The 19,789-nt window shown below is 51.3% G+C and overlaps 1 protein-coding gene across 1 annotated transcript; it reads left to right on the top strand.

The window, feature by feature from the left end:
- Positions 1-767: 767 nt before the first annotated feature.
- CPA5 (carboxypeptidase A5) lies at positions 768-19,552 on the top strand. The gene is made up of 11 exons (XM_046669850.1): positions 768-883; positions 2,748-2,829; positions 3,847-3,981; positions 11,194-11,292; positions 12,529-12,630; positions 13,807-13,908; positions 14,265-14,375; positions 14,815-14,905; positions 18,209-18,408; positions 18,701-18,785; positions 19,274-19,552. The coding sequence occupies exons 1-11, from the start codon at positions 768-770 to the stop codon at positions 19,459-19,461; spliced, it is 1,311 nt and encodes a 436-aa protein (XP_046525806.1). The 3' UTR covers positions 19,462-19,552.
- Positions 19,553-19,789: the final 237 nt, after the last annotated feature.

Raw genomic sequence — 19,789 nt, forward strand, 5'->3', positions numbered from 1 at the left:
CATTCTCTTCTCTTCCCATTCTCCCCATTGCAACTGGAGTACTGACCCAAGATGTGGCTATGACTAAGAATTAATGCTTTGAAATAATAATGTTACATTTTTCAGGCTTTGCTAAGCCAGTTCCTCAGATTGTCTCCTCTAATACCATCCCCTCTAAACCCTGTGAAGTAGGGCCGGGAGGTGTTATTAACCCCATTTGGCTGATGAGTAAACCGAGACTTAGAGAGAGTAGGTCAATTGTCCCGGATCTTTTAGACACGAAGCAGCACCAGCTGTCGCTCTCTAAACCCTGCATTCTTTCAATGGTGTCCACACCCTTATGCGTAAGGAGGCTGTGGCCCAGGGAAAGTGTGAGTGGATGGGGAGGCAGAAGGAAGTGAAAGAAAAGAATTAAATGAGGAGGGAGGAAAGGAGTGGTGTCCTTGGGCCTCTAGCTGCTTTCGTCTTTCCCGAGAGATTGAGGGTTCGATGTTCACAAGAGGTTGGCCCAGCACACCTCCAGGGGGCACAGAAAGCTAAGGGCCTTGTCTTCCTCTTTCCCCCTTCCCTCTCCCCTTCCCAGGAGAGGATTTGCCTGGAAGTGGAGAGGGGCAGCCCTGGCTCTCCCAAGGCCTGGTATGTGCGAGTCATACGCTGGGTCTCCCCAGAGACAGCCTAACACCCATTCTCAGGCCGGGCCTGCCGGCCTTTAGGTGCTGTGCTGTCCTGAGGCCTGGGCCATGCCTGTGTGTGAGGAAAGCCCCTGAAGCTCGCCTGGAGGAAGAAGCATGCAGGGCACCCACAGAGGAGGCGTGGGCCCTGGGCTGTCCCCTGTGGACAGCCGGACGCTTCTGGTCTGCAGCTTTATCCTGGCAGCAGCTTTGGGCCAAATGAATTTCACAGGGTGAGTGACAGCTCCCTAGTAGGAGGGAGGGACCACTAGTGCCAAGAGCTAGGGGACCAGGTGTCCAAGCGGGGCCTGTCCTGCTGAGACCTGATCAAGGCAGAGGGAGTCAGAATTTCGGTTCCCACCCTGAACCCACTTCCAGTTCCATAATCTCCCACTCTCCTGCTCAAAGGCAGGGCACAAAGCTGTAGGATTCTCCCTTCCCAAATCCAGAGTTGTAATCTAGGGTCTTTGGGTAAGCTTTCAAGGCTCGAAGAATCCTCTGAAATCATATGTAAAGTTTTTTGTGTATCTACCTTTTTTTCTGGGGGAAGTGTTCATAACTTTCCTTTGATTCTTAAAGAAGTTAGTAACCCCCAAAATACTGTGTACCCCTACCATAAGTATGTGGTATTGTCCTCCTTTGAATAACAATGAGCGCTAATATAAATAACATATAGTATACTATACTTTTTGTGTGTGTGTGTGAGGAAGATTGTCCCTGAGCTAACATCTATGTCAATCTTGCTCTATTTTCTGTGGGACACCACCACAGCATGGCTTGATGAGTGGGGCTAGGTCCCTGCCTAGCACCAAACCTATGAACCCCGGGCTGCCAAAGCAGAGCACGCAAACTTAACCACTATGCCACCAGGCCAGCCCCCACTATTTTTTATAAATACATACAAATAATATAGTATAATAAGCAGTAGCAGCCTGGTGGCCTAGTGGTTAAGATTCAGTGCTCTCACTGCCACAATCTGGGTTCAGGTTGGTTTCCCGGTCAGGGAACCACACCACCCATCTCTCTGTTGTCATACTGTGGCGGCTACGTGTTGCTGTGATGCTGAAAGCTATGCCAACGGTATTTCAAACACCAGCAAGGTCACCCATGGTGGAGAGGTTTACAGTGGGGTTTCCAGACTAAGATAGTCTAGGAAGAAGGACCTGGCCACCCACTTCTAGAAAAGTTGGCCATGAAAATCCTATGAATAGCCTCAGAGCATTGTCTGATACAGCACTGGAAGGTGAGAGGATGCTGTAAAAAGACCAGGCAGGGTTCTGCTCTGTTGTTCACAAGGTCACTTAGGAGTCAGTATCGACCCCAAGGCACTAACAACCACCACTAGTATTATACACCAGGCCCTCTATGGACATGATTTCTCAGTCTCCCAAAGCCCCCGCAAGGTAACTGCTCCATAGTAGAGAAGAGGAAACACAAGCTTAGGGAGGGGGCCCATTGTCCACAGTATCAGAGCCAGTCTGGGAGGGAGTCAATGCCATCCCAGGCATCAGGCCCCAGGGTCACACTGAAGGCTGCTCAGTTATACCTCCTCCCACCCCATCCAGTGGGCTGGGAAGGAGTGAGACAGGGGTGCCCTATACGGTAGGGTGGGGCTGATCTCTCCTTCCATGTCCTCAGGCTCTTGAATGAAGGCAAGGAGAGGGCACCAGGTTTGGACAGACCATGGCCTTGGGCCCTTATTTGAAGAGTACTTGGGGCCACTGTTGGACCCTCGGCCCCCCTGTATCTATTCCTCTCTCCCCTGCCCTCCTCCATCCCCACATTCCTTTCCCATCTCTCTTCGCCCGTCTTGGCATTGCGTTAGTCAGTAACACTGACCGGCTTTATTTAGTCTCCTGGGTGGTCCGTCCTTGGGGCTGGAGAGACAGCCGGCCCCAGGCTGAAGGACTTGCCTGCTTCCCAGAGCTACAAATCCTTCTGCTCAGGGGTCCTCCAGCCTCCTGGTGACAGGGTGCCTCCAGCCTTCTGCCAGGTTCCCTCAGCCTGGTCTCTTCTCCTCTCTGCCTCCTCCAAGCAGCACAGCCTTCCAGGAGACCCTCTCAGCAGCTCCCTCTGCTCCTCCCCGTGTCTTTGCAGAGACCAGGTTCTTCGAGTCTTGGCCAAAAATGAGAAGGAGCTTTCACTTCTCAAGGAGCTGGAAGGCCTGAAGCCCCAGAAGGTGAGGACTCCTCAGGGCTCGGGGACACGTTCTGCCTCCCTCACAGCGGCTTGTACTTTTGGCTCCCTGTCCTGCGCCCCCAACCCCAAACCTGCCCTCAGATATCTCTGCCAAAGATCACAACAGTGTGGGAAAGTCAAATGCGGCTCCTCTTCAGGAAAGGTGGGGAACACTCCCCCGGACGGTTGGGTGGCCCTTTCTGGCTTTCTGCTCTGTCCAGATGGGGGGCTGCTGAGCAGACCCTGTCTGGGGGCCACTCTGAAAATAGCTGGAATGTCCTGAAGCCATACGGCAGGTACCTATGCCTCCGGGTGAGATGCCATACAGCTCGCAGACTGGACACATCTGTTTCCCAATTGACATGGCTTAGCTTGGCAAAGCTGTGTTTTATTTGGGTTCGTCCCTGTCAGCCTGAGCATTTGTTTCCAAGAACATTTGTCATCTGCAAGTATTCCACAATGGAAAACATTTTCCTCAGCTATTATCATAGGAGGGTTTTGTTCGAGGGCTGTTGAAACAACCAGGTGTTTCTGGAGGTGGCCCAAAGCCCTCATTCGTATTCGTGTGAGTGGCCCTGTCAACCAGTAATTCTCTCCATTTTACAAATTGAAAAATAGCATTCAGGTGACACAGGCACCCAGATTAGGCCTCTCCTACTTCTCCCAGGTTTGGGGGCAGTGATGGCTCTCTTCTGACCGGAGCTCTTGTCCCTGTTAATGTCCCAGATGATGAGCCGTCTCACTTTGAGAAACAGTTTCGGGCTCTTTGGATCCTGGGGAAGTTATAGTGCTTGGGTGGAGCTGGGAGATGAAAGTGCCTGAAATTAGAGACGAGAACTCAGTGCCTTGGGGATTTTGTTTGTCCCCAGCTCTCTGCTCGGCCTTAGGCCCTGCTTTATGGAACTGGGGACCTTGTTTACCATATAAGAGAAGATCATCTGGCTCTCCAGGGTGCCTACAGGATTGTGTGTAAGGACATGTGATAAATATGCCCATTTTTCTTTCCCTTGTGAACAAGGTGGACTTCTGGCGAGGCCCAGCCAGGCCCAGCCTCCCTGTGGATATGAGAGTTCCTTTCTCTGAACTGACAGACGTCAAAGCTTATCTGGGATCTCACGGCCTTGCTTACAGCATCATGATAAAGGACGTCCAGGTGAGGTCATGCCCCAGCGCTGCAGCTGGGGGCTCATCTTCCACACACCTTTCTGGTTTAGGCCCAACATGGAGCAGAAAGATCCAGGGCTACAATGGACGTCTTGTTTCTGGAGTTCCACCTGATTTTTGTGAACCAGCTGTGGAAGGAGTGGAACCTCACACTTCTCAGAGAAAATTTAAATCTAAGACAGAGCTCACGGGGGAGAAGAGCTCATAGTGTGGTAACAGGGTCACTTGTGGATGGGTCCTCCTAGAGAGGATTTGCGGCTCACGGCCAAGGAGGAGATGGGGAGAAGGAAGACGGGAGGAGAGAGCAGAGGCCTGTTCCAGGCGCCGTGCAGAGGCAGCTCTGGATGGCCTCCTCTGCGTTTCCGACTGCTCCCTCCTGTGCTGTGTGTCTCGGCCATCCAGGGAATTCCTTCCCTCTAGAGGAGTAGGAAGCGGTGAGAGAAGCTTCGTGTGAGCCCTGCTGTTTCCCTCACTAGGCACCCCTCCCAGGCAGAACTCTCCCAGAGGAACAGCTTCAGGAGAAGGGGCTGCAGACCCGCCCTCGGGTAGGGCGAAGAAAGACTTCGTCCCAGGCACCCCAATCTCCTCACCCCCCTTGTTGCTGTACCTTACAGCGTCTCTTCTGGACGTGTGAAATTCTATTTCAATTGTTCTGTCTTCAAGGATAGCCCAAGGGGCCTCCTTCCTAAAGTGACTCTTTTGGGTACCACTCCTTGGTTAGGCCTCTCTGGCTGCGCCCCTCTGCAGATGCTGTTGTGTACCTGTAGAATGATATCCACAAAGGTTCATTCCCAACCACGTTGTATTGCGGCTAATCTCCTCTAAGGGCTCTGAGTGTGGGAACGCAGTCTCCCGGGGCGCACACACTTGACACCGCATGCCAGGGGATAAACGCATTAGGCGGCATTCCTTTCTCATGCAGGCACAGGGCCGGGCCACTCAGGTCCATTCAAAGACCTTTATCCCTCATCAGGCACATCTGTTTCCCCGCTCAACATGGGGGTGGGGAGTGGTGGGCTATTTCTCTAATTAAATCCCCCCAAACAAAAATGGGGGAACTCCCCACAGACGGGAGAGGCCACCAGCGCAAAAGAGATAGAACTCCTTTCTCGTTTTTAGCCCATGCCTGCATTGTGAAGTCTGCATTTCCCTGCTTCTGCCGCACCCTGGAAACTTCACAGCATTTGGCCAACAGATATCAAGAGGTCTCCCAAAATTTTCTGTTGATTTCTGCATATCAAGAAGGCCCTGGAGGCACCCTTGAGCCTGGCTCCCCTAGAGTTGGTCATCTGCCTTTTCCTTGGCCTGTCCTCTCCTGTCGTCCTCAGCCCTGCAATTGCTCTGGGGGTTTTCACTCCCTCTCATTTACTGGACTCTTTCGGCCTTCACCCAGCTAGGCGGGATTTTCACCAGCAACTCACTCTGTCTGCAACGTGTCAAGCTCTGATTGTCACACTTGGGATCACATTTTAGCTTCAAGGGCCCTGGGAGAGGGCGAGGCTGCTGCGCTGAGTTGATTTGTGGTGACGATAAGGGACAGTGTCCAGGAGGAGGAAAGCTCAGAGCCGCTAACAGGAGGCTTTGCCCCCCTCGGGTCGTTGGCCTCCAGTTTTGTGTTTTAGTTATTGACGCTCAGGCCTGATTTCTCCCCGTCTTCTGGTTCTTCTCAGCTCCAGTATTTGGCATAGTGTCTCCTGCCTGGTGGGCCCTCGACAACTGTCCACTGAATGAATTACTCTGCTGGCAGATTCAGGAGGAGGATGCCCAGAGGGAGACCTTACAATATGTTGGTCTTTATCTCCAGAGCCCCCTCCCCGAGCCCCTCAAGGTCCAGGATCATGCCCCTTATCCATCTTTCTACCCCAGCACCTACGATAGGATCTGCTACTTAGTTGCGGCCTAATAAGTGTTAGTTGAATTAATAGACGTGAGAAGGAAAGGAGGGAGGAGAGGGTGTGTTTGCTTGATACTACAAGGCTGAGAGGGAGCGTGAAAACCCTTGGTGCTGCCTTTCCCTTTGGCCAGAGGCCCCCGAGATTTTTGAGGAAAGGACGTGCACCTCTGCCCCCCTGCCCTGTGACCAGAGGGATGTTTGAGATGGAAGAGGTGGGTTCATTCCCTCCACCCACAGATACAGAGATACCTACTGTGTGCTGGGCATTGGGCCAGGGGCTGGAAATACAAAGATAAGAAATCTGGCCCCTGTATCTAGGGGAGCTGGAGCATCGTGGGGGTGGAGAGCGAGGGGAGTAAATCAGTGATTACAATGGAGTGGATGAGTGCTCTGATGGAGTGGAGCAGGTTGCTATGGGAGCGAGTACAAGAGGCACTGCTTGTCTCGGCTCTGAGAAGGCAGTAATTACGGTGCGGCTGAAGAGCGGGCGAGGGGCGGATGGCAGAGGGGAAGGGCCCACCCCCCACCCCGCTTTGAGATGAGGCTGAACCAGATCACAAAGGGCATGCTCCACCGGGTCAAGAGGTCGAGATTTTGTCCCCAAAACTGCCAGGGAGCCATGGGAGGGCTCTGTCATGATCAAATTTGCATTGAAGAAAAATCCCTCTGACGGTGACAATGCAGAATTGGGGACAGGAGCAGGGAGAGACTGACAGACAGGAAGGTGGTGAGGAAATTGCAGTGGGCCAGGCAAGAAATTATCTGATTCCGAGTGAGCTCTATTTGCATTTAATTTTTCCTCACCTCTTCGTTCTTTTCAGCCGTTTGGTTTTTGTGGTTTTTTTCCCTGGGATGAGGCACTGTGGAAAGGCTTCACTTGAGCAATCAGCTCTGTGGATTTTAATAGCTTTTTCTGATTACAAAATTAATAAATATTCATGTTAGATAATTTGGAAAATAGGGGAAAGCACAAAGGAGAAAACAAAAATCACCCATGCTCTGAGCATCTAGAGCAAAATACAATTTAGTGTAAATATTGCTTTGCCAATTTTCCCCCTCTCTCCTGGGTCATTCCCATTAGCATAGAAATACAGAGCTATTTGTCTCATCTTAAAAAAAATCCTCTCTTGATCCTTCCCCCAGCTATCACCCCATTTCTCTGCTTCCCCACAGAGCAAAACTCCTGGAAATGTTGACTATACTTGCCATCTCCATCCCTCTCCTCGGACAGACTGTCCACCCCTCGCTTCACCAAACTGCCCTTGACAATGTCACACACATCTCCTAGGTCCACCTCCATGGTCAACTCTGAGTGCTCATCGTTCTTTTGTCTTTTAGCACAACTGCTGGCTCTCTCCTCGTTGAGATGGGCCTCTTCTTCTGGCTTCCAGGACACCATGCTCTCCTGGGTTATCTCATCTTACCGGCTGCTCCTTTGCATATTGTTTTCCTGTTTCCCAGCTCTGTCCTTGGACTTCTCCCCTATCCCCTCATCCAGGATCATGGTGTGGAAATACCTTCAGCCTCCTTAGTGCTCCCATATTTCTAGCTCCAGCCAGACGCACATATACGACCTGAACTGCTCTTTTCGGAGTTCGGGGGGAATTCAGATTCCCTGGTCATGCCTTGTAATGATTGTTCCATCAGAGAGTCCTGGAGTCACCCCAAGGGTTACAATTGTTGTCCTGTCATTGTCATCATCATCATAGCTGGCGTTTACTACATGCTAGGCAACTTTCTAAGCATTTTGTATGTATTAATGCTTCAAGTCCTCACGAGAACGCTTTGAAGTATGTGCTAAAGTGTGTGATCACATGACCCCCATTTTATGAAGGCCCAGGGAAATTAGTAATTTGCCCAAGTTAGTGACAGCGTCAGGATTTAATCTGAGGCAGCCTGGCTCCAGGCGCTGCACTCGTTGATCTTGTGCCATCTGCCTCCTCAGCAGTGGTCACTGTTGTTTGTGTGGTGTTTTAACTTTGCCTTTTGGGCAGTGAAGCGACGGTTCAGCCTTGAGCTCTGAGGGGGTCCATTCTGACAACCCCATATCCATAGACACCCCCTACATCGGCATGGACTGTAGTCGCCACCAGCCGTACAGCTGCTACTGCGAACGTTAGGCCTGGAGAACAAGCCAGGGACATATGAGGCGAGGTGACTGCTGTCATCACAGAGCAGGGGTTAGAGCCCATCTCCAGCTTTCACCGACTGTTTCTAGGAGCTGCATCCATCCTGCGTCGGTGGTTGGAGTTTTGCTGCTGACTGCCATTCCGTCTCCTCCCCTCCCCCATTCTGGAGATGCTGTTCTGTGCTTAATATTCCCATCCTTCCTTACCCTGTCATAAATTAATTCACACCAAGGTATTACTTTCCCTGACAGGTTATGACTTCCAGGGAGGCAAATGGCTTACTTCTGAGAAGGCTGACAGGGCTGTAATTAGGCATTCCTGAGCCTGTGGCAGGACTGCATTCTCAGTTCTCCCGTCCCCTTCCCTCAGCCCCTTGAAGGGAGCAAACATCTGTGTATTTTTCAAGCCAGGGTAGATTAATGTTCCTGGAATTGGGGCCCAGCTGTGAGGGCTGAGCATTCCCAATTTGTAAGCGGGTGTCATATCCATTCACAGGGCTGGGAGGGGGTTTGGAAAGTTATTTGCAGTTTGGTGCTGACTTCCCATTTGCCTCCAAGCTGTTGTGTGGAACAAAGGACTGCCTCAAGGGAGCTGTCTTCTTGTGGGCGTCCCTGGGCTGTGTGGGAAGAACTGGGTCCTCCGGTCCGGTCCTTTCTTCCCAATTTCTCCTCCCTGTCCTCAACTGTCACCCACCGCCTCAGGCCCTTCACCAGCCCCTAGGAAACTAGATATGTGTCCTCTGTAACTTCATTCCAGTGGGACCAGAGCGAGGACCAGACCGGGCCTGACTCTGGGGGCACTCTGGGTCCGGCCTGCCTGCAGCTGCTCGCCGCGCCTGGCAGTGCCCAGCCTACAGTGACCGGCACACATCGGTCATGGGGGCTGCTGAGATTTCCGTTGATTTCCTGGGAAGAAGCCAAATTCCTGTTGTGGTGCTCCGGCTGGTGAGGATCAGGGCTCCTCCAGCCATCTCCAGCCCAACCAGCAACCCCAGCTTTGCCTGAGTGGGAACGTCCCCAGCCTAGCCAGTTCAGCTACAAAACATTGCAATTACAGTTGCCTAGCGTGTCAGTCGGTGCTCACAAGGAAAATAAAATGAGCCCCACACATCGATTTCTAGTTGCACTTTTAAATCTTTGAGCTTGAGGTTTGTGAGCAAGCTGACTGGGACAGCAGGATGAGCGAGTCACTGGGCAATGGCTTAGTCCAGGCAGGGGGCTCTCCTCCAGCCCCGGGACCGAAGACCCCATGGCTGCTTCGTTTTACCCATTAGGGCTCTCTGTTTTTGTTTTAGTATAATTTATTCGTTTAGAAGATCATACTTACTGAAGTAGTACAAGCACACTGCAAAAATGTAAAAATAGAGAACGGAAAAACATTGCTTAAAATCATAATCCTTCTATCCTAACAGGCATTGTTAGTATTTTAGTGTCTTGTTTTTATATGCCTGGGGTACTTGCTTTTTCATTATTTTAAAACACTTTTTAATTGCAAGAATAGTACAATAGGCTTTCCCCTGTTGTTAACATTTTGTATCATTTGCTTTCTCTCTTTCTATGTATACACACACACACATCTGTATCTCTATCTGTATCTTAATACACATATATAGATATGCATGTATACATATAACGTATGTATCTATATGTGTGTGTTTGTTATTATTGTTAGCCTTTAGTTTTTTTGTTTTTGTTTTTTTGCTGAGGAAGATTCACCCTTAGCTAACATCTTCCAATGTTGCCAATCTTCCTCTTTTTTTTGCTTGAGGAAGATTAGGCTTGAGCTAACATCTGTGCCAATCTTCCTCTACTTTATATGTGGGTCACTGCCACAGCATGGCTGATGAGTGGTATAGGTCTGTGACTGGGATCTGAACCTGTGAACCTGGGCCGCTGAAGCAGAGTGCACCAAACTTAATCACCATCCCATGGGACCTGCCCCATTAGCCTTTAGTTTTGATAGCTAGCTAGCCTTAAGGAAGCCAAGGCTAGGAACCAGGACATCTGATTCTTATCTCACTTCTGGCCCTTGTTAACTTTGCCAGTAAGTCCTTCACCTCTCCAATCTGCTTAATCTCTAAAACACGAATAGTTAATTCCTGACTTATTATCTGGTCATCTGACCAGATCAACTGAGATAATGAGAATAAAGACGCCTGGTAAACTCAAAGACTCTGGCCTGAAGCAAGGCATCATCAAAACTTGTGACCCAGAGCCGCAAACTAGGGGTGACTTTGTATTGAGGTCCTAGGCTTTCCCAGCACCCTTTGTGGCAGAGGGGCCCAGGCACTTCTCATACTGAACAGTCAGCACTGAGTCCTGGAGTGCCTTGGCCCCTGGGTGCCAGCATAAGGGTATGAGCTTGGGGTGAAGGGCACCTGCCCACCTCACTGAGTCCCAAACTGGGATGACTAACCCAACCCAGGTACTATACTGCCCTCTCTATGGTCAGTGGAAGTACCATGTGAAGACTGAGTGCCAACTCCAAGTTAATACCCAAGGATATTTCTTTTGGATCACCTATTCTTATATTTAAGAGGCAGTTAACATGGTGAGTGAAAGACTGTTGGAACATTAATAATAATGATTTGGATTGGCCTTGCTCACACCTGGCTTTCTGAACGGCTTGGACACCAATTGTCTAGGCTACTTCCTGGGAGCAGAGTCGATGCTGGGGGTCAGGGGAGCCCTCTGCTCCCATAGGGAGTCAGTGCACATGGTTCAGCTTGGGCCTTGACTCCACAGATTGTTCACAGAGCAAAAGCAAAAGCAATGTCGGCAGTAGACTGTGAGCATCTTTTCTGAAACACTATCATATCCATTACTACATCTTATCCTTTGAGATGGGCAAGGCAGGTATCGCTGTCCCAATTTTCAAGCTGAGGAAACTAAGGCCAGGTTTCCACAGCAAGTTAGTGGCAGTGGCAGACTTAGAACGCAGCTCTCTGGACTCCTTGCCTTGTGCCCGTTTGAGAAATGGTGGCATGAATGCCAGCTTACCAAGCAGAAGAATCACCCGGCAACCTGGCATCTTCTCCTATTGCACCGCTCACCCTCATGGTGGCTCATTCTCCTGTGTCAGTGCTGTCTTTGTGCACAGCCAGCTGAGGCAGGGCTCAGAAGAGGCGTGGTGGGCCTGGCTCTCCTCTTCCCTTCCAATATGTGCTCCTGTCTCCTAGGTGCTGCTGGATGAGGAGAGAGAAGCCATGGCGAAATCCCGCCGGCTGGAGCGCAGCACCAATAGCTTCAGTTACTCCTCCTACCACACCCTGGAGGAGGTAGGTCTGCCTGGTCAAGCTCTGGGCTCTGTTGCCCCTTTGGGCACCTGGGATCTCCAGACTCATGCAGAGACTAGTCAAGGACTTTGGAGTCTATGGGACTGTGAGTTGAGGCTTGGGGAGTACAGAACAGACAGTGGGGGAAGGTCTGTTGGTGGACAGTCAGCTTCAAAGAGGTCCAGAAGCCAGGATTCAGATAGAGGGGACTGCAGTTCAATAGTACAGCCTATGGCATGTAGGGAACCAGAGTACAGGGTCTGCTAGGCAGAACACTCAGGCAGGGACCTGTCATAGGCCAGAACAGGGCAGGTAGACACCTTCATATCCAACGCTCTGGCTGGGGATCCAGGGCTCTTGACATCTTCACAACCAGCCCTGGTGTTAAGTGGCCCCAGCTGTAGGTACTGGAGGGTAGAAGGGGCAGGAAGGCAGGCACATCGGAGAGCCATTTTGTAGAATAAAAGAGTTGCCTTTACTTGGAAAAAATTCATGATCACATGTACAGCCAGCTAGGGTGGGTGTGCCTGATTGTGACTTGTCTATAGAGGAGAATATATAAGAGCATAGGGATGCCCAGTCCAGAAAGAAACTCAAGGTACAGGCTCCATTTCCATGTAAAGGATGTGATGTTATTGATATTGTCCACTCTATTGTTATCATCATCACTCTTCCTATTTCACAAGGCCTGTAATAGAGGATTCATTTTCTTTCATATATTTGTTAATTCAGTTATGTGTATTGAAAGAATAAGAGAATGAATTAATAAAGTCCATCAGTATTTATTGATGTCAGGGATAAATAATCGTGCCTTCAAGGAGCTTAGAGTCTTAAAGGGGCAAGAAGACCAAAAATAACACTGCAAGGTCTATGAGATCTGTCAAATGGATTGAACGGGCAAAGAGAATGGAGGCAAGAGAGAAAATTTCCAACCAGAGAGAGACTTGCAGGCCGACCCTGGGAACTGAGTAGGCTCAGCATATGCTGTTCTTTCAGGCAAAGGCTTAGCTCTGCCCAGTGGTGAGAAGCCTGGGAATCTGGGCTGACCACAGCTCGTTATGTTAGGCCTGGAGGGCATCTTTGATTTTTGCAGTTCTTGATCTGGGTTCTTCTATATCCTCAAGGGAGGTGGGGAAGCATTAAGGTGGGTGGGATGGGGGAAGGAGAACATTTAGAGAAGTCCTAGGGTTCGTCCCCTCCCTGCTTGACTGCCCGTCTGATAAACTTCATTCCTTTCAGATATATAGCTGGATCGACAACTTTGTAACTGAGCATTCAGATATTGTCTCAAAAATTCGGATTGGCCACAGCTTTGAAAATCGGTCCATTCTTGTCCTGAAGGTAAAAGCTCATGGTGTTGACCGCTAGACTCTGCAGTGAGAATCTCTGTCATTGAGCTCATGTGGGGTTGTGGCTGGATGGGAGCTTTGGGGAGAGAGAAGATGTGCATACTCCTGTCCTGAGGTGACTTGCAAGCTGTGGGATTGTGGTGTTCAGGGACACACCCTTGTAAGTATGGCCAGGTGACATGTGGTGATCTGGCACATCCTGGATCAGGGAGGAGAGGGGAGGGTCCCTAAGGAGATAGAACTGCAGAGTGGCAGTCATCACCCTGGACTGGGGGTGTGGGTGTGGGTGAGTCAGCATTCTTCCTGTTACCTTAGTCACTTCATCTGTTAAATGGGAAGAGAGAGACATGGAGCCTCATTTGTAAACGACTTAGGTCATCTGGCTCAAGCAGCCACACATAGGCCTGAGACTATGGGCCTGAGATTCACAGGGGCCACTGGAAACAGAGTTTGAGCAAACTTGGCAGCTGCAGTGCCCTTGGTAGTGAAGGAGACGGCATGAGTGCGAGTGTGGAGCCCGTGGAAAACAATTCTGGGCGTGTGTCTACAGGCACCCAGGAGCATGGACCACACAGGGCATTGGACATCCAGCTCTCAGAGAAGACAGGTGCTGCTGCTCTCAGCAATGCCCTGGGGACTCTGCTGAAGGGCCTGGTGGTCTCACCTGACTTGAGACTTGCCTTTTCCTGTTGCTGCTTCCATTCCCTCTGGGGGCTGTCTATGTTCTCTTTTTATATACGTAGTGCTTGCTCCTTGAAGTGTGGTCCTTGCACCAGCAGCAGCAGCAGCAGCCCTGGGGGCTTGTTAGAAATGCCGAGCCTCAGACGCCTCTCTAGACCTACTGAGTCAGAATCTGCATTTTACTAAGATCCTCAGGGGAGTCATGGGCCCTTTAAAGTTTGAGAAGCACTAGTCTAAGATACTTTCAAACCTGGGAGATTCTGGGCTTCTGGCTGGATCACTTTGCTCTCCAAGAGAATCACTGTGTCACCAGGGCTCCCACATGCATGCGCTTCATGGGCTCATGCACAGGTACCTGCACACACAGCCCCTCCCTCGGGCACATCTGGCGGCCTTCCCTATGCATCTGGGACCTCCTCACCGGCAGCTCAGGGACAGCCTTGCAGCTGTCTCGGTTCAAACTTGTTTGGATTCCTCCTTTTCCCAGTTCAGCACTGGAGGTTCTCAGCGCGGGGCCATCTGGATTGACACTGGAATTCACTCCCGGGAGTGGATCACCCATGCCACTGGCATCTGGACTGCCAAGAAGGTCAGCACGGACGATGGGGGCTGGTGCAGGGGGCGGGGGCTGCTCCACTGTGTAAGAGCATCTCTAGTTGAGAAATTATTCTTGGTTCCTTTAAACTCAGGGTTCTGTCTGCCCTCCTGCCTTTTGGAACAGCTGCCACGTGCTCTGGCCTTTTGCAGCACAGAGCCCATATCTACCTTCTGCCTTCCAGTTGTTTAAAACCCAGGTCTTCGTTTCTGCACGAAGGATGTACCTGATGGCCTGATGCCACCTCTGCCTGCAGCCAATGGTCGTGCAAATGTCCTGCTCCACCTCGGAGGAGAGCCCAGCAGGGTCTTGCATCCCTCACCCTGTATGCACTCTGCCCTTTCTTGCAGATTGTCAGTGAATATGGCAAAGACCGCAGCCTGACGAACATATTGAACGCCATGGACATCTTCATGGAGATCGTCACCAACCCCGATGGGTTTGCTTTTACCCACAGCATGGTGAGGACACCTTGGAGGGAGGGGGTCAGGGGTCAGCTCTGGGGGTTTGGAGGATAGGTCACTGCAGCTTTGGGAAGCTGGGCTGAGGTTCACTGGGAACCAGCTCCTCAGGGGCTCCCTACGGAGAGTCTCACTGAGGCAGGCGGGCTGCTAGGTACTGAAGCTGCGACTCTCGCCTTCTGGCCTCCCTCCTGCTGCCCCAGGAAGGCCACTGCTGGCTGCCTGTGCTCAGGCCTCTCCCCACACCCCAGCTTTAACCATAAAGTGTCTGACCTGCAGCCTTGGCCCAGCCCCATGCCAGCCCCATCCTGCCCTAGAGATTCCTTCCCTTTGCCCCTCCCGGGCCCAGCAGACCCCCCTTCCTAGGCCAGGATGTCAGCGGTTCCCACCCCTGGGAATGGGCCCAGGGAATGACGGCACCTGACCTGGCCTTTCTCAGAACCGCTTGTGGCGGAAGAACAAGTCCACCAGACCTGGAAGTTTCTGCATTGGTGTGGACCTTAACAGGAACTGGAAGTCAGGTTTCGGAGGTATGGCAGTCTACTGGGCCGGGGGCAGGGCTGGAGGAGGACTTGTGGGTCCTTGGCACATTCTCCCACACAGTCAGATTAGGTTGACTCATAGCTTGGGAGGCAAGGGAGTTAGCTAACGCAAGTGAGTCATGGCCAGGGACAGGCAAGCATGTGCCTCGATTGGCCGTGGGATATGGGGAGAGGCTGTACATGTGTGTTACATGTGTACATATGCTAAGCTTTTATGGGAAACAGCTCCTTGCTTGGGGATGAACTGCAAGGATCAAATCTTCAATATGGTGGAGAAGGGCTTGGGGTAGTCTTGCTGGTTGCTCAAAACTCAGAGTTTATGTGCCCCCAAAATATCCCTACCCCTTCCTTGAAGGGAACATGTCAGAAGAAAATACCTCTGAGCTCGTTCCCTGAGAGCTGTGACCTGATATTTGCCCTTTGAGGAGGCCAGAATGATACTTCACTTATAGAGTAAGCCGGTTCCCTATCATCGACATTGACTCGAAGCCTGGTTTTTATTTTTGACTCAGATACTTTGTAACCCTGGGCTGATGGGCTGGTGCATATCTGCAGGGCTGTATGATTCCAGGGAGGGGCGGGCAGCTTCCTCCCAAGTTCCTTGATGTTCTTCCCTGGTTATTTCCCTTATCATACAAGGGGCACAGGGACTAGATGGGGAAAATGAGACTTCCAGATAGCCCAGAGATGCACACGTGGACCTCGGGAACGTGGCAATTTGATGGGTGGGATGCTGGGTGTAGCCAGGACAGTCTGCAGAGTGGAGGGTTGCATGGGCACAGCCCTCAGCCCCCAGATGTGGCATCCACTCTGTACTGTGGGATTGGGGTTTGGCTCCACAGGAGACAGTGCCATTGCTGTTGAAAAGCAGATCCACAGACGGGTGGCCAAACCAACAAGATAGAACATTCTAGATCTGGATGCCTATTGCTTTGAAAATCTGGCTTCTTTGGGTCTGTTGTCATTGAAAACTAATGACAGCTCTGAAGTGTCTGGAGTGAGGCCCCCAGCCCACAGTGTCGGGGTTGCCTGAGAGTCTGGGCTGTGTGTGTAACGCGTGTGTAAGGGAACACGACCCCGTAAAATTAGGTGATTCTACCTCCAAATGACCAGACGCTCGCCCCAAGTGGGCATCCACATGGGCCCCTCAGAACCGGTTGAAGTCAGTGCCCATGGAACATGAGCTGGACGGGCTGGTAGAAAGACAAATTACCTCTTAAAGAAAATAACTTTTATGGGTTTCGTTGCAGGAAAAAAAGATCAGTATATACACAATGGAAAAAAAAGGAAGCCCAGGGGGGACAAAACACTCCCATAATCCCACTACTCAAAGATTACTGCTTTTAATAATTTACCGTGTCCTTCTAGAGATTTCCCCTTGCTACAAATTACATTTTTAGAGGAGGAAAAATAAATAGCTAATGAATCCATTAGCAGGTACTTGTGAAACAGGCAGGCTCAGAGGACTCTGTGAACGTCAGAGAGAGGCAGGCAGCTAATTCCCATTTGGTCAGAGGAAGATTAGTTTATTCTGCTTAGCTCAAACCAGAACTAATGGCCTGAAGTGTTTCTCCATATTTGGGCAAAGCCACCTGGTCGTTGGCAGGGGAACCGCTCTCCCTGCGTGGGCTGCAAACGCAGACAAAGCTTTCAGCCTCCCCCGCTCTGCTCATCTGTTGCTATTTGTCATTCATCAAGTGTAGCAGGTGCAGAAGCTCCCGGCAGACGCAACAAGCAGGACCACCATTAGCTGGGCCCACTCCAGCCTGTGGGGCTGCTCCTCACCTTCTTGCTCCCTGCAGCCACATCCCCTTCTAACCAGGGTCCTCACCTCAGATGAGGTCCCACAGACCAGGAGGGGATGTGCTCCCTGCTCCCCAGTGCATCGCTTCTGGGCCTGCCTGCGGTCAGACGTAGCGTGTGTCTGGGTTGGTGACTCAGGCAGGAAGATTTTGTTTATGGTTTTATTATTGCCTTAATTTAATTGCTGTGTAATGAGTAATCTGTAGATCATCCCTCCCACCCATGCCACCCTCACCTGTACTTTTGGGAAGGACCAGTTTGCTGCAGTCCTAGAGCAGCATCTGAACTGGTCCATGAGCCAGGCCCTCAGCTCTCCAGCCAGCCAACTGCCCTGGAGCCCAAGAGGGTGCCCTGGCATCCTTAGGAGGCTTCTGAAGTTGGGCCGATCCCTGGCCTCTGAACTGGGTTTGTGTGTAATTTCTGGGAGGAAGAACGAGAAGAAGAACTGAGATGGCTGTTTCCCAATATATCCTTAACCTACAAATCTTGACCAGCTCAGCCTAGCTCTCCACAACATGGCCCTTGGGGCGGGGAGGAAAACAGAAGAAGAGGGGACGAGGAAGAAAAGAGATAGAGAGCAAAGAATCCAGGAGGAGATGGGAACACATTAAATTTGTGTAAAAAATAGAAGCACAGCTTCTCTTTATCCTCTCCCCCAATTTAGGTCCCCAAGAAGAATTTTCAAAGACCTCTGTATTTGTGGTTCCCAGAGCAGTCTAGGGCAACTATGGGGATATCTGTTCTCTCTTTTCCTGGCCACAAGTCCTTGTTGCTCCCGGGGCCATGGCTGTGACAAAGCTTGAGCAGATGCTAAGTCCAAGTACTCAAGTGACACTGAACCCAAGCCTTCCACATGGCCATAGAGGGTCCACAGGGAAGGGTCAGCTCAAAGGGGTCACTGCTCATAGGGGAAGCTGGAGTTGCTGGGGAGACCTAGAGTTTCCTGTGGGGGCAATGCTCAAACAGGCTTGCCTTTCTAATGGAACCAGAGTTGGAACAACCAAAGGACAAGCCAAGGGAGCTCCCCAAAGGGCCACAGAATTGCTGAGTCGTGGGGTGGCTACACTCCTCTGATGTGTTAGACTAGGGTATGCAGCAGTAACAAATACCCCTTCAAATCGCACTGGCTTAACACAATAAAAGTTTATTTTTCATGCACACAAAGTCCAATGCGGGTAAACTCTCCTTGACGGCTCTCTTCCAACAGTGACAGAAGGATCCAGGATACTTCCTCCATCTAGAATCTTTTGCTTCCAACCACACGAACAGAAGAGAGTGAGGAGAAGTCATGCTTCCTCTAGATAGCCTTGAACTAGAAGTGACACATCATTTCTGCTCACATTCTCATTGGTCAGAAGTAGTCACATGGCCTCAAACTGCAAAGGAGACTGGGAAATGTAGGGGAACACATGGATATTTTGTGAGCACAAAGTATCTTTCCTAAACCTGGAAATCCTAACCCTCTGGGTGGTTTTATTTAACTTCCAGGAAATGGTTCTAACAACAACCCCTGCTCAGAGACTTATCGTGGGCCCTCCCCTCAGTCAGAGCCAGAGGTGGCTGCCATTGTGGACTTCATCACGGCCCATGGGAACATCAAGGCTCTGATCTCCATCCACAGCTACTCTCAGATGCTCATGTACCCTTATGGCCACTCACTGGAGCCTGTTTCAAACCAGAAGGAGCTGGTGAGATTGGCAGCTTAGTGTTTAGGGGAGGCATCCAGCAGACTCCCAAAGGGTTCAGACCCTCACTTTGAAAACAAGGATCTGGACCAAGAGACCCCATGGTAGGGAGGAGGGGGAGCTTGTTGTTCTCACCTGTGATCAAGTTCAAAGTTGGAGGTGCTGTGCTCCCTTGTCATGAGAGCCATCTACACGTTCAACTTCCAGGACTCCTAAGTCCCTGCTTCTCAGCAGTTGGTGAGGGAGCGGGATGTGGGGAACCCCAGCCTCTCACCCTCTGGATGTAATCTTGCAGTCCAAACTTGCCAAGGACGCGGTACGGGCCCTATCTGAGGTCCATGGGATCCAGTACATCTATGGCAGCATCAGCACCACCCTCTGTGAGTGAGCCTTCCCCTGACCTCTGCTTCAGGCTCCACCTGCACCCAGGGTTGGGCGGGTGCAGGCTCTTTGCTGACTGGCAGGCCTGGTTAGCCACAGGGCAGTGCCATGGATCCTGCTGGGCTGGACCAGAGCTGATTCCCACATCTGGATAGAAGGGTGGATGGTGGTACCCAGAAACAGGCAGCTGTTTCTTTGCAGCATTAATTAATGCACAGCTCCCAATGCCTGGCTTACTGCTAAGTACCTTGAGGGGAAAGATGCTCAGTCTGGTGGCTTCAAGGAGCTTTCTTTTTGCTGGGACAGAGCATGCGCTGAGTGGGCAGGGTGTGGCTCAGATTGAGGCCTGGGCTAGGAAGCTTGGTGTGGTCTGGGGTGCGTGGGGGTTTGGCCCTCAGGGCCCACTTTCCACTCAGGATGCCTCTGTACCTTGTGGCCACACCCTGTTCTTCCTCCCGGGGTCATTTCTTTGCCCTACTGTTTTCAGATGTGGCCAGCGGGATCACCGTGGACTGGGCCTATGACAACGGTATCAAGTACTCCTTCAGCTTCGAACTCCGGGATACTGGGCACTATGGCTTCCTGCTGCCGGCCTCGCAGATCATCCCCACGGCCCAGGAGACATGGATGGCGATTCGGACCATCATGGAGCACACTCAGAACCACACCTACTAGCAACGCTACAGATCGGGAGGGTTTGTCCTCCTCCCCAAGGCCCGGGGTCCCTCCTGAAACCCAAGTTATGCATTCCCTTGCCCACCCCCCTGCCCTGACCCCTTAGGAAATAAAAACAAGTTTGAACAGGCTTGGGGGCCTCTGGCACTGGCTGCCACCCCTTTGGGCTCAGCATTAAGGAAGGGACAGACGCAGCTTGAAATACCTTTTGCTCCCCAGGTTTTCTGGAGGATGAGGTTAGCAGGTCTTGCCATTTCTCCTCTTGCGGGTTCTCACGGACTAGAACAGATAACTCACCCTCTGGGAGCTACTAATATACACATTGTCC

Source organism: Equus quagga, chromosome 8 (assembly GCF_021613505.1).
Source record: "Equus quagga isolate Etosha38 chromosome 8, UCLA_HA_Equagga_1.0, whole genome shotgun sequence".
Lineage (NCBI taxonomy): Eukaryota > Metazoa > Chordata > Mammalia > Perissodactyla > Equidae > Equus > Equus quagga.